Consider the following 14,701-nt stretch of genomic DNA (forward strand, 5'->3'; position numbering starts at 1 on the left):
AACTCAGGGGGAGCAGAGAAGCTTTCTAGAAATAGCTTTGGAGTTAGACAAACCTGAGCTCCAAACCAGTTCTACTATACTAACTCCAGCTTCTTTAAGTTTCAATCTCATCTGCAAATGTAGATAAAAATACCCTTTTCCTAGGATTGTTGCAAAAGTTAAATGAAAGAATGCACAGGACCTACCTTAGTTCTTAGAACATGCTAGAACCCCAGCAAAATGACTGTCTGTCCCTCTCTAAGGCACCTCTCCCTGTCTCTTTTCTTGGCCAGGTTACTTTTCTGCTCCGAACTTTCCAAAGGTGCCCTGTGAGGTCCAGGATAAAATCCATCCTCATTCAGGGCCTCTCACTGGTTGGCCTTATCTTAGCTTTGTGTCAATACTCTACCTGCAGACAAGAAGCTCCTTGGCTGGCTTTCAAGGTGCCCAGGGTTAAAGCCTCTTCTTTAAAGGCATTATATCAGGAAGCCTTCTGCTAAAACACATGCACTTTTCCTTTTGTGGATTAATTTGTCCCCTTCACTATCTGTGCCCTTGCAGGGGCTGGATCTTCAGGCAGGAGAAGAAATTTCAGTGCCCACAGAAGCCAGATGGGAACCCAAATGGGTGTACGCCAGGACGTGAGGGAAACGGGGAGAGGTGGGGCCCGAGGCAAGGGACAGCACTTGTGTGTCCGTTTCCTGTTGCTGCCTTAACAGACGACCACAGACGTGTTGGCTTAAAACCGCAGGAATCCATCATCTCACAGTTCTGGAGGTTAGACGTCCAGCCCTGGTGTCACTGGACTCCATTCACACTGCTGGTTGGCCTGTGTTCCTTCTGGAGGCTATGATGTCTCCTAGCCTTTTCCAGCTTCTAGAAGCTGTCCTTATTCCTTGGTTCGTGACGTCACATCACATAGCCTCTTCTCCTCTGCTTTCCTCATCACATCCCTTTTTCTGAATCTCCTGCCGTCCTCTTTCTCTTATAAAACCCTTATGATTCATTGGGCCCACCAGAAAAATTCAGAATAATCTCCCCATCTGAGATCTTGAACTTAATCACATCTGCAGAGTCCTTTTTACCGGTTAGGTAACAGCATTCAGTCTATCACGACTTGTCTAATGGGCGTCACTGCTCCCTTTATCAGCTGATTGAAGACATGCTAGAATACAGGCCTAGTGCTGTCAGATTTTCTGATTTTGGGTGGGAGTCGGGGAGACCTAAACATTTAGTTTCTGTGTGTGGTTTTTTTTGTTGTTGTTGTTGTTTTTTCTTTTTTTTTGTTTTTTGTTTTTTTGCTGCTCTGTGCAGATTGAGGGGTGGCTTAACCTTAGTTCCCCAACTGGGGATTGAACCTGTGCCCTCAGCAGCGAAAGTGAGGAGTCCTAACCACTGGACCACCAGGGAATGCCCAAACATTTAGGTTTTTACGTGGAATTTTCTGATTATTTTTGAAGTTCATCAAGTCGAGTTTTTAAAAATACCACACCGTATGAGCTAATGCTGCAGATCCTATGTGATAGATGTATTAGTTTCCTAGACCTACCCTACAGATGGCCAGAAGTTTGAATGGCTTGAAACAGTAGGAATTTATTCTTTTATAGTTCTGAAAGCTAGAAGTCTGAAATCAAGGTGTCAGAGGCGGGCCATGCTCTCTCTGAAGGCCTTAGGGGAGGATCCTTCCTTGTATCTTTCTAGCTTCTGGTGGCTGCTGGCAGTCCTTGGTGTCCTTGGTTTGGGAGGTGCATCACTCCAGTCTCTGCCTTCATTATCTCATGGTGTTCTCCCTGCATGTGTCGGTGTCTATGACCCAATTTCTCTCTCCTTATAAAGATACCAGTCACTGGATTAAGGCCCACCTTAATCCAGCATGACCTGATCTTAACATGATTCCATCTGCAAAGAAACTCTTTCCAAATAAGAGCATTGGGGGTTAGGGCTTAAACATATCTCTTTTTTGGGGAGAGGGGAGATGCAATTCAACCCATAATAACAATAGGCCTACTGCCCACATGTAACCCTCAGACCTCTAGCTTGTGATCTCTGCCTGAAGACAGGGCACAGAACTGCTTCATTCTGATAGTGAATGGCGTTTGCTAAAGGTCTGGATGGGGGCTGATCACACATGCAGCCCCGGTTAGGGAGTGCCCTTCAGAGGAATATCTATGCATCAAGATGCCCCCTCACTCAGGAAATGGTGCCAACCCTTTCCCCGCGTGGCTATGGTAATGGTCAGCTTGGGTCTGCTTGACACCACTTTTGTGCAAAGTCCACCTGCACCATGCGGTCTGATTCTGCTTCCTTTCATTACTTATTCCAGCTCAACTCTTAGTCTTTTTTAAATTTTATTTTTTAAATAAATTTTTATTAATTAAAAATTAGTTAAAACATTAAGTAGAGTTGATTTACAATGTTGTGTTAGTTTCTGCTTTACAGCAAAGTGAATCAGTTATACATATACATATATCCCCTCTTTTTAAGATTCTTTTCCCATATAGGTCATTACAGAGTATTGAGTTCCCTGTGCTGTACAGTAGGTCCCCATTATCAACTCTTAGTCCTTGAGGGGGAAAACCTATGGATAGCTCTAGCTCTAATCATCTTATTCTCAACTCTGGCTATGCTTAAGAAGCCCTTGCAGATGTGAAAGACTTTCTTATCGAATCAGACTCTCCCAGGTCTGAGTTGAAGAGATGGAAGACAGAGAGGGAAGGGTTTGCCTCTGTTTGCGGGCAGAGTAGTTTCTTACATGGTTCCTGATGTACATGTAGCCCCATTAAACATCTCCCTCTACCACAAAAAGTCCCTAAGCAGGCTTCTAGCTTAACATTTCATGTCAGGTATTTAAAATCTATCATATAGCTTTCATTAGTTTCGTATTGCTGCTGTAACAAATTACCATACATTTAGTAGCTTAAATAATACAGATTTATTATCTTACAGTTCTAGAGGTTAGAAGACTGAAATGGGTCTTACTGGCCTAAAATCAAGATGTTAGCAGCCCTGTGTTCTTTCTGGAGGCTCTAGGGGAGAATCTGTTTCCTTGCCCTTTCCAGCTTCTAGCAGCCCTGCCCACGTTCCTTGGTTCATGGGCCCCACCTTCGACCTTCGATGCCAGCAACAGTGGGTGGTACTCTTTTCACATCACATCAGTCTTCTCCTGTCTTATGCCTTCCTCATCCACATTTAAAGTCCCTTGAGATTACACTGGTCCCACCTGGATAATCCAGGATAATCTCCCTATTTTAGAGTCATCTGATTCATAAGCTTAATTCCTCTTTACCATGTAATGAAACATTCACAGGTTCTAGGGGGTAGGGTATGGACGTCTTTCAGGGGACCATTCTTCTGCCTACTACATAGACCCAAGAGAGGGTGGGAGAGGAAGGTCTGGGGTAACTAGTTTAAGTAAGATCACATAGCTAGTGTGTGGCTGAGAACTCATGCCCAAGTTTCCTGACCCTATGACCTTTGAAAGGAATGGGGTTGTGAGTTTCATGACTCAAATTTTCCCTTTCCACACAAGCCACGTTTATGTGGCTTCATGGTTACTCTGCTAATTGTCCTCTGCTACATTGTAAGGTTCTGATTCTTTAGAAAATCAACTTTCATTTCTTTATCCACAGAGGAAACTTAAGAAAGCACCTTCCCTTTTCCACCATGCCTATCCCCTACTTTGTGTCCTTCCCACACAGGAGGTGGGGAAGATTCATTGCAGGGGAGGGCATGGTGTGGAAGGTGCTGATAGAAGACGTGAAAGGGGGCCACCTTTTTCAGACTGGCAGTCATTTTTCTGAGCCAATGTGAATGGCCATTTTGGCACTTTAGACTACCATTTTTGTGTTTTATCCCTTAGATGAGGCAAGGCTGCTTTAACATTTTCTCTTCCCATAAAAGCAATCTTATTGTATAGGCCCTCTATAGTATTATTCTCTGGGTTTGATTAGTCAAGGAGAAAGAGGCATTTGTGAGTGGGCCTGAGTGTGATCTGGCCTCTTTCTATTATTATTATTTTTTTGCTGTATGTGGGCCTCTCACTGTTGTGGCCTCTCCCGTTGCGGAGCACAGGCTCCGGAAGCACAGGCTCAGCGGCCATGGCTCACGGGCCCAGCCACTCCGCGGCACGTGGGATCTTCCCGGACCGGGGCACGAACCCGTGTCCCCTGCATTGGCAGGTGGACTCTCAACCACTGTGCCACCAGGGAAGCCTGGCCTCTTTCTAGATTGTGGGGAGGGAGAGACAGGTTTCTCTTTCCCTCATTCTGCCCTCTCTGAGTCCTCAAAATGGCCTGCTTTTCTTAACAAGCATCATTAGAAATACACTTTATAAAAGGAAGACGATTCCTGTAAGAGCAGTTCAACATAAAGGAATTATCTCAACACTTAAACACTTACACACTGTACATGATCATAGATGAATTTCTCAGTGGCTTCTTTCTCTGAAAGTTCAAACAGCTGGAGCTATAAATCAGAAATAGAAGATAAAAATGAAAAGGAAGATGAAAGTTATATCTAGAAGGTGTCAACTCACTGTTAGTACCTCAAGGGAGTTCTTTGTTTCATTGCAAAATCACATTGCTAGAAACTGACATATTATCTTACACAAGGCCATGTAAAACATACATGGTAAGATTGGGTGGCCACCAGCCTCACTTTTACATGCCTCAGTTTTAAACCAATATGGTATCTTGAGTAGGAAAACTGTAAAGAGTTTTTTTCCCTAATAGGTAGAATTTAGCCAAGTTTAAAAGAGTGGCTATGGAAATGGAGTTTATGATAATTTCAGGCATGGGATATTCTTAAAAAATTTTTTTGTTGTTGAAGTATAGTTGATATACAATATTATATTAGTTACAGGTGTACAATATAGTGATTCACAATTTTTAAAGGTAATACTTCATTTTTAGTTATTATAAAATATTGGCTATATTCCCTGTGTTGTACAACATACCTTGTAGCTTATTTTATATATAATAGTGTGCACCTCTTAATCCCCTCCCCCTATGTTGCCCCTCCCCTTTCCCTCTCCCCACTTATAACTACTACTTTGTTCTCTATGTCTGTGAATCTGCTTCTTTTCTGTTGGGTATGGAATATTCTTGATCATGGTGAATCCTGGAAGGAGAAATTCATAGCAGGCATCTCTGTTTTGGCTGCTTGGATTACTTATGCCCTTGATCCTTGCCTCTTTGGCAGGTACCTTTGGCCACATCAGATGCTTACATCGTGGAGGTCCACCCAGGAGCATCAGTTCCACCTCCAGTTCCATGGTGAGTCTAATACTCACCCAGGCTTCACCATCCTTTATCTGGCAGGACGGACAGGAGTGCACTCACCCGTTCAGTGAAACCGTCCCCAGAGTAGTCAGGAGTCGGGGCGATGTAAGTGTCCTCAGTGACAAGGCAGATGGTGGCTTTCCGAGCTGCTCCTGCGGCCCACAGGACGTCCGCGAGCGCCGCGGCCAGCGCTCGCTCCTGCCTCTGCTCGCTTATCGCGCACAAACTTCAGCCCAGGGGGAGGGTAGGAACGCACTGCAGTGAGTGCCCCCTAGCTGAGGGCCTGGGCCTCTCCACTTTCACGGACCCTGCTGAGTACAGGATGGGTCCGTTTGGTTCCTTCGTCAGCCTACACTGTGAGAACATTGTGGAGGGCCTCATCCTCTCTGCCCGCACTGAGCGGGCATCCTCACCCCAGAGCATTAATCCTCTGGGTTCTCCACTGACCCCTCCCTGTGCATTATTGCCCCTGCTGAATCTCAACACTGTCTTCTCTCCTGAACTCCAGCCAGGCTCCATCCAATCTCTCTAACCCGATACCACAGGCCCTTCCCAACTGCAAGCCCAACAATCCTTCCAGTTTTATCTCTCAGGTTTCCATTTTGCAAACCCTCTTTCCCAGATGGACTAGTTCCCTGGGCATAGTTTCTGCATTCTACCTCCATGCTTTCTTCGCATGTACTTGTCTGCCTTTAATATGCAAGTTCTGTCTGTTCTTCCTGCCTGATCACATCCTACGAATCACTTGAGGCCCACTTCCCCCTTACTAACTTGTAGTTTACACTCATCTGGCACTCACTGGGCCCAGAGTTGTTCTAAGCACCTAACACATATTACCTCATTTAATCCTTATGAGAACCTGTGAGGTGGATGCAATCAATATTATTAGTCCCATTTTAGAGATGAGGAAAGTAAGACAGGGAGGTGGAGTACTCTGCCCCCGGTCATTCCCCTTTAAAGCAGTAGAGCAGTGGTTTGAATGCAGGCAGTGTGCCTCCTGACTTAACCATTAGATTGTTCTTAACCATTAGATTCCATCCAATAATCCCAGTGGATGAGACTTCCCCGGAAACGGGAGCCAATCTTTACATCACAGACCTTTCCTATGCTCATGCTCTAAATGTTTAACATTGACAACTGTCGTCCTGATGAAGAAACACATGATAGAGGTTAATGAATGAACTCAGCCATGATTTATAGCAGCGGTCCCCAACCTTTTTGGCACCAGGGACCAGTTTCGTGGAAGACAATTTTTCCACGAACGGGTGGTGGGGGTGGCTTGGGGATGATTCAAGCACATTACATTCATTGTGCACTTTATTTCTATTATTATTACATTGTAATATATAATGAAGTAATTATACAGCTCACCACAATGCCGACTGGAGGCGGAGCTCAGGCGGTAACGCGAGCGATGGGGAGCGGCTGTAAATACAGATGAAGCTTAGCTCGCTCGCCTGCCTCTCACCTCCTGCTGTGTGGCCCGGTTCCTAACAGGCCACGGGCTGCTACCAGTCTGTGGCCCGGTGACTGGGGACTCCTGATTTATAGAATCCATCTAGCTCTAAGGTGATACGGAAATGAGTAGCAGGACCCTCACACTCCAAAACCCTTGTCCAAGGTAGAATGAGAGTCAAGCAAAGTGCTGTGAGACTACAGAGGCAGGAGGGAGAGCTTGTGATCGGGAAGGTTCAGGAAGGCTTCATGGAGCAGGTGGATAATAGCAATCACTCATTCCCACTTAGGTAATACCTGCCACATGCCAGGTACTGGGCTCAATGCTTGCTGTTCATGTAGCAAATGCTGTATGTGTTCCATCTAGATCCCTCGGGATCCCTTTTACTCAGTTGGTGGACATGTCCCCTCCCCCCCCCCCATTGCTTTGGCTACTGTCGCTAGTGGTTCATACGTTTCAACTTTCTCTGAAGAATTGGAGCCACCTTCCCTGGAAGTGACTGGGAGGTGTGCCACCTTCCCATAGGAGGGTCCATAGCGGATGCCTGATGAGGGTGGGAGGTGGAAAGGCCCTTCCCCCTTATCTGAAGATGGAGCAGTTGCCCCCCAGAGCTCCCATGGATCAGGCGGAGGCTAGACATCACTGGCAGCCACATGCCTTCTCTGCTTCTCCTCCTTCCCTAGCCTGCTTCCCTGCTCTCTTAGGCGTTTCTCCTGAGGGCATTCATTCCCTTAATAAATCACGTGCATGAAGAATTCCCATCTCTGGCTCTGCTTCTAAGGAAGCTGGCAATTCACGTTCTTAGAATAGATTAGACATTCAGTTCCTGTTTTGGGTGATGGTAAGTTACCCTGCCTGAGGGTAGGTAGATGCCTTTTAATTATTTCCGTTTCCTCTACTATCAACCATAGAGTCTTACACATGATAGGGGTTCATTAGCATCTAAGAACAAAATAATGTGAACTGATTTTTTAAATAGGCAACTACCAAACACTGTACTTTGTCAGCGTGATTAAATAGGAGGATGAATCCTTCATTTATGAGGTTTGTCATCACTGCTTTTGTTCTCTCTCTGGAACTCTTAGGTTGGGACTTCCTATCAAGTGTTGTCAAGTGAGCCTATCTGGAGACCTGGTGCTTCATCTCCTCCGTCAGGGAGCTCTGCAGTGGAGCATAAAAACTGTCAGTGTTATCCCTGCAACTGAACATTGAAAGGGACTCTGGAAGAGCTCTACCTAGTCATGAAATTCAGTCCCTCTGGGAGAGCCAGAGCCATTTCTGTCTTACGAGGCAAGTCCTCTTATGAGGCAAGTCCCCTTCCTGAGGCACCCTGGGGGATTTTCCCTGGTGGTTACTTAGCCTACAAAGGTTCTCGGGAAATGGGTCATTCTTTGCAAATACTTCTCATCGGCCTCTTACCTGAGAAAGTTGCAGTCTTTTCCCTTCCCTGTAAACAATAAATATTTAAGGATGGATCCTTGTACAGCCATCTGAATGCTTCGGGCACCTCCCTGAAAAGCGGAGGGTCAATAGTGAGTTTACAAAGGTGGTGGAACCCTCAGGGCCCATCTTGGAAATGGATGTCGTTATCTATTCTTCTCGGCAGCCTTTTCCCTTCTGGGGCACAGCATCCCCTAGGCTTAGTGAAGGGCCACTGTTCTCTACATGTGCCATCCCTCCCCGTGGGCTGTGGCCGTGCCATGGCTGGGCTAGAATCTGCAATGACTAGCTTCTCTGTGGAGCCCCATAGACTGGCACCCCGGAATGCCTGTCCCCCTCCGCCCCACCTTCACTGGGCTCGTGCCTCACGTCCAACTGTTAGATTTGCAGGAGGTAAGGAAACAGTCGGCTAGCTCTTGAAATTCTGCCTGGCTAGGGATCAATGATTTGAATTATTGAGGTTTTAAACAAGCCAGAAAGACATTCCTAGATCCCTTCCTGCCTCTAAATTCTTAGGAATGCTTAGGACCTGGAGAAAAGAGCCAGGAAAATGAAAATCTGGAAGAGAGTGGGGAGGAGTTTGAGACTTTGTGACATCCTAGATAGCTTGTCATAATTTTCAATAGTCTGTTATCATTTAAGGTTAAATTTTAAATCGTCGATATGTTTCTACATATGATGATAATGAAAACATGCCTCGTATGGAGAAGGATGGAAGGAAACACAGACAGGGAGCATGGGATTAGGACTTTAAAAAATTATCACCTGCTATTACCTTTCCCACTTCCAAAGCGAAAGCCAGGTCAGAAAAAGGATCATGAAACCGGAAATAGGCCTTTGTCCAGTCAGAGCTGAAGACCTGGACTGTATTTCCAAAGAGGCTCTGGCGCAGTTTCTGAAAAGAGGGGAAATAAATGGTTCAAACGAAGAGAATTCTTCCTAGACACAAGCCCTCAGCAAACAGACTTAAGCAAGGTGGTGAAACCATGGAGGAGGGCCTGTCCCCTTCCTAGAGTCAGGTTCACACATTACTCTATTCCCTGATTGTAATTGTCCAGCTCTGTGCAAAAGGTTTGCATAGGGTTCACTTAGGACATTTTATCCTGGAGGCTGAGAGTGTCAACTCTGCACCTTTTTATCCCCATCCGAGTTCTGTCTTTCTGTCTGTCTCACCTTTCATTGCCAGCCATCTCCCCTGCACCCCCTGAAGATCCGTGACAGGTGACTACACTCTCATGCCTCTCATTCCTCTAACCATGACTCTGTAACTCCTATCTCTCCCACATTTAGGTCTTTCTCTCTTGCTCCAGAAAAAAGGAATAGGCAGGACTCTGATTCCAGTCTGGGTACAATAGTGGTGTAAATTGGTATTAAACAAGCAGCCTCTGTTTTTTTGCCCTAGAATCTTTAAGTTTTTTTCTGGATACTCTGCAGCATGTTAAGATTGGAGAGGGTCTTTTAGAAAATCCCAGAAAATTGGGTACAAGCCTTTGTAAACCAAACCCATGACAAAAAGGGAATCCCTTTATAATCAGAGGCATATTAATCATTCGGCTTGTGCTAGGTCCTGTGTGGGGTATGGATATGGAGAGAGAACTTCCGACTGAAGTACTCAGGAAGGCTTCGTGGAAGAGGTGGCATTTAAACTAGGCTGGCAGATGGCGTCTAGCATTTATTGAGTATTTTCTATGCACCAGGCACTGGGCTAAGTGCTTTGCATTCGTTATGTTAATTTAATTACTTGAGAAAGGTACTGTTATCATCCTCCTTTTACAGGAAAGTATTTGCCTAAGGTCACCCAGCAAGTCAGGCAGAGCTGGTATTCGTACCCATTCTAACACCACTGATCTGCCTCCCCCGCTTTAATCCTGTCTGTACCATCCTTTTAACTGCTGTCATTTTTGTATGCCAATAATTATTATTATTATTTATTTTATTTTATTTTTTTTGTATGCGGGCCTCTCACTGTTGTGGCCTCTCCCATTGCGGAGCACAGGCTCTGGACGCACAGGCTCAGCGGTCACGGCTCACGGGCCCAGCCGCTCCGCGACATGTGGGATCCTCCCGGACCAGGGCACAAACCCGTGTCCCCTGCATCGGCAGGCGGACTCTCAACCACTGCGCCACCAGGGAAGCCCCCAATAATTATTGAAATAATATTTCTCATTAGCTTGGGCCATTTTTTTATAACTTAGAAAACATTTATTTAAAGCATTTCTTCCTTCCTTCCTTCCTTTCTCTCTTTCTTTCTTTCTTTCTTTCTTTCTTCCTTTCTTTCTTTCTTTCTTTGTAGAGAGGTTGGCAGTTTCTCTTTTATTTCAAATCAGTTCACCGTCATTAAGAGCTTACAAAGGGTCAGATATGTGCATTATCTCATTTAATCCCCATTTTACAAGGAAACATTCATTTAAATAAATAAATAAATAAAACGTTTATTTAAAAGGACACTTTATACCACATCCTTAAATGAGAATCAAAATCACTTGCCATAATAAAAAAAATAATAGAGATATAATGATGTTATTAGATTATGCTAGAAACCGTTGCCTGTGAAAGCTCTGACTGAGCCCTGCACTCTTTGTAATTAAAAAGGGAGATAAGAGGTGTTAAAGAGGTGTGAATGTGTGCTGCCCTTTACCCGGTCTTCTCCCTGGCCTGCCACAGTGGAGAAGGGGCTGACTTTCCCACGAGGTAACTCAGTGCTATTCAGTGTCACTTACTGCCATATCCCCAAAGCACCCCATGCTCCAGCACAGGCACATGTCCCACACTCTGTGACAGACCACACAGTGGTCTGTCACCTGTAAAGGCGGGGAGGCTGGGTAGAGAGAGAGATCTGCAAACGCACACACATGGTACCAGGGTATCCAGGGACAGTGAGTAGTTCACTGGGTCTAGAACACTGTGTGTTCTGGGGCCACAGGGCAGGAAGTCAGTGGAAGCTCAGAATGGAAAGTACCTTGGGTCTGATCCTGGAGGGCTTTGAATATCACACTCAGGCATTTGGAGCCAGTTGAAGAGTGTGGACAAAAGGAACATGGAGCCCAACTGGTCCAGAGCCAGGGTACCTCTTCCCAGCTGTGCGTAGTGTGGGCACTAATGGTTTCTAAGAAGGACAGATGCAGGAGAAGCATGCATCTGGAACGGTCTTCCACATCTCAAACCAGGGACTGGTTCCATGGCTGGAGTTTGTTTCCTGGCCACCTCTGCACCCACCCTCAAAAGAAAAGATGGCCTCTACAGAGAAATAGAGACAGGTGCATTTCAGACTAAGCAAGAGACTAGAATTGCACCTGAAGGAAAATGATCTGTCCGGAGTCCATCAAGGAGAGGGAGAAGAAGGCTGATCTTGGGAGACACAGACTCGGTGTGCACCGTAACCAAAGAGGGCCACCAACCCAGGACATCCCCAGCAGAGCCCTGAATATGGGCAGAAAGTGTCTCCCTGACATCAAGACTGCACAGAAGGAAACTGCTCACTCCCGACTCCAGGGTTGAGAAGCCCCAGCTCTGCTTCTTGCCGACCACATGAACGGGAACAGATGGTCCAACCCCTCTAAGACTTTCTTTGCTTATCCTGAAATGGGGATAACCCCTGCTGTGTCCCCATCACTGAAACGGAAAGCTATCACTGCAAGAGGAGAAGTATGGAAAGGACTGTGGGAACCATAAGTTCTGTTATTACCTTTGTGAAAACACAGCCTGTCTACACTGGAACCTCTCATGTCGCATGGAAGAAAGTCCCAGCCCAGATAGAAAAAGACCAGACACTGGCAGGGGTAAGGGAGGAGAAGCCATGGATAATGTGACAGACTAAGACAATTGTGGTTAAGAAAGCTGAGAATTCAAATTCAATTAAAACAATTCAGTGAGCCAAATCAACTCCCGTTTCTGTTGCTAGCTGCCCCCTCCAACTTAGGGAGCGCCACTGTCCAGATTCACCTCGGGAAGGCCTAGAACAGGGGGGCTGCAGGCTTCTCAGGGAGCCCCCAGGGTCCAGGGTAGCAACAGAGATGACTCACCTTACTTATGTAACACTGACTTTTTCTTTTCTTTTTTAAAAAATTTTTATTGGAGTATAGTTGATTTAGAATGTTGTGGTAGTTTCTGCTGTACAGCAAAGTGAATCAGCTATACATATACATATACCCACTCTTTTTAAGATTCTTTTCCCATATAGGCCATTACAGAGTACTGAGTAGAGTTCCCTGTGCTATACAGTAGGTCCTTATTAGTTATCTATTTTATATATAGTAGTGTGTATATGTCAATCCCAATCTCCAAATTTATCCCTCCTCCCAACACTGACTTTCATATCGATATAATTTATAACAAGATTAACCTGACACATAGTCAGTGATACATGTATGTTGTTGTGCTGCCTGGTAACTAGACACAAATGGTAAATGGTCCTAATAAATGACTATAATGATGGTTATTATTTAACACAATCAAGCACGGTTTTTCTCTCTTCACTTTGTTAGTTTTCCAGGAATACATCTCTTCCCTGATTGCTGTGATGATGATAATGATGGTGGTCATTCTCTCTCTCTCTCTCTCTCTCACACACACACACACACACACACACACACACACGCACACACGCACACACAGGTCCTGGATCATTCTTCCCAACAGATTTCATTTCCTTACCCTGACTGCCTTGTCCATTGTCCCTGGTCTTAGAGGGACCTCTTGTGACCACCTGTCCCCATCCAGTCCTCTCCCACATGCTCCCTGCCCACAATTTGAAGTAGAATAATTCTCTTTGAAGCTCCTTCCCTAAATCTTTTCCTGCTTTAGAAATTACTGGACCATCATGGAATCAGAGAGTTTAGAATTACTGCGTCTTAAGAAGACATTTCTCAACTAGCCCATCAAATAGAGTGGTAGTCTCTTTACCTGGTTGTGTTCACCATCAGTTTCTCAGCATCTGGTGCAGTACCTGGTCCATAGTAGGCTCGCAAGAAGTAGTTGTTGAATTTATAAAAATCTGATTCGGCTCTCTTGTTTTACAGTTCAAGAACTTGGGCCCAGAGCAGCGAAGTGGTATGCCCAAGGTCACATAGGTAGTAAATGGTAGTGCCAGGAATCAAATGCAAGCCTTTCAACTGGTACCAGTCAGGGTCCCAGCAGGAAACAGATGGCACTCAAGTCAGGATAGTTAACTTGAGGAAACTTTAATTTGGGGACCATTTACAAAGATGTGGGCTGCATGTGGGGCAACAACAGTGGCTAACGCAGGGTCCCAGGGTTAGCAAGAGTGAGAAGTTTTTATGTCCCCGACACCTGGAGGGGTGGAAGGGAGAAAAGAGTCCTGGGAGAGGACTGCCTTCCTAGGAGAGGGATTCAGCCAGCTTGGCACACCTGACTTCATTCCCTTCCATCCCTCCAGGCTCCCTCCAGGGCTCCCATTGGTCAAACTCAACAGGAAGTCAGAGGAAGGAGCCCTATTGATGGAGTGAGTACAGCTCAGTCTCCAGCGCAGAAAGCAGGGCGGACAGGGATAGAGTATGCTTCTAAAGGGCACACAATTGACACCCACTACCCTGTACAGAGATGCCTCTCTTGGGGATCACCCAGAGGCAATGAATGAATGAATGAATGAATGAAACATCTACTGAGGACCATCTATCAGCCAGACCTATGTTGGGGTTACCAGGCTGTGCTTCCTGCTCCCCTAAAGCCAGCCCATTTCCTGTCACCCTCGATTAGAGCTTCATTTTTCTGGTTCTCCCCCAGAATATTTTGATCTCCCAGTATTACAGTTTTAATATGATCCTGCTGGGTGATATTGCAAATACACTAGGGGTTTGTTTATTGGCTGCTGATAAAAGAGGCTAGAGGAGTGTGTTCCAGGCTGGGTCCTGCAGAAGGGCCTGACCGTGGGGAGGATGAGAAACTCCTGCTGGGGGGAAGCACAGCGGGGGAGGGGGTGTCACTGTGGAAGAGCCCAGAGGAGGACTCTCACCTTCTCCGCTGATCCCTGTTCATTACACCACACACACTATAAGACGTGAGGCTGGGGGAAGGAAGAACCCTGTGGTATTGGAGATAGGGCAACAAAAGGCGAGAAACAGGAGAGCTGGGGAAAGCAAAGGGGCATTGGCTGCTTTGCCCACTCCCTACTTTCTCAGCAGATTCCCAGCAAAACGTGTGTGCCAATGTCAGGAAATCCTATGAATCGCAATTCCAAATAGAGGGGGGAAGTGAGAACAGCAGAATGACAACGAAAAACACTCTCATGTGAGTGCTAGGATCCAGTCGCTCTAAGAATTGGCCAGGCGGCTGCACGGCCAAAATGTCCATTAGAATTGGTCAAGCTTCCAAACTGCCTCCCTGGACACGAGTATTCAGAATCCCAAGGCTCATCATCTTGAAATCCCAGGGTGTGTTTCATGAATGCTACTGTTATTTAAAGGACACATTATCATCTGGTCCTCATAATGGGAATAAGTCCAGATTTGTTTTTTTTTTTTTTTTGAAGAAAAATCAATTCTCTTTACTTCTGGGACTTCCTGAACACTCCATCAGGTCTGATTCTTTC

At 45.7% G+C, this 14,701-nt stretch overlaps 1 protein-coding gene across 1 annotated transcript in view; it reads right to left on the reverse strand.

The window, feature by feature from the left end:
- Positions 1-14,701, reverse strand: part of MINDY4B (MINDY family member 4B) — a gene marked incomplete at both ends in the record, with an annotated part of 40,811 nt that overhangs the window by 21,474 nt on the left and 4,636 nt on the right. The window contains 4 exons of the mRNA XM_082624301.1: positions 4,378-4,443; positions 5,319-5,484; positions 8,134-8,225; positions 8,930-9,049. Of these exons, the coding sequence (XP_082480427.1) occupies positions 4,378-4,443; positions 5,319-5,484; positions 8,134-8,225; positions 8,930-9,049 (444 nt within the window). The remainder of the gene's footprint in view (positions 1-4,377; positions 4,444-5,318; positions 5,485-8,133; positions 8,226-8,929; positions 9,050-14,701) is intronic.

This window comes from Mesoplodon mirus (assembly GCF_964341445.2).
Source record: "Mesoplodon mirus genome assembly, chromosome: 6".
Taxonomy (NCBI): Eukaryota; Metazoa; Chordata; class Mammalia; order Artiodactyla; family Ziphiidae; genus Mesoplodon; species Mesoplodon mirus.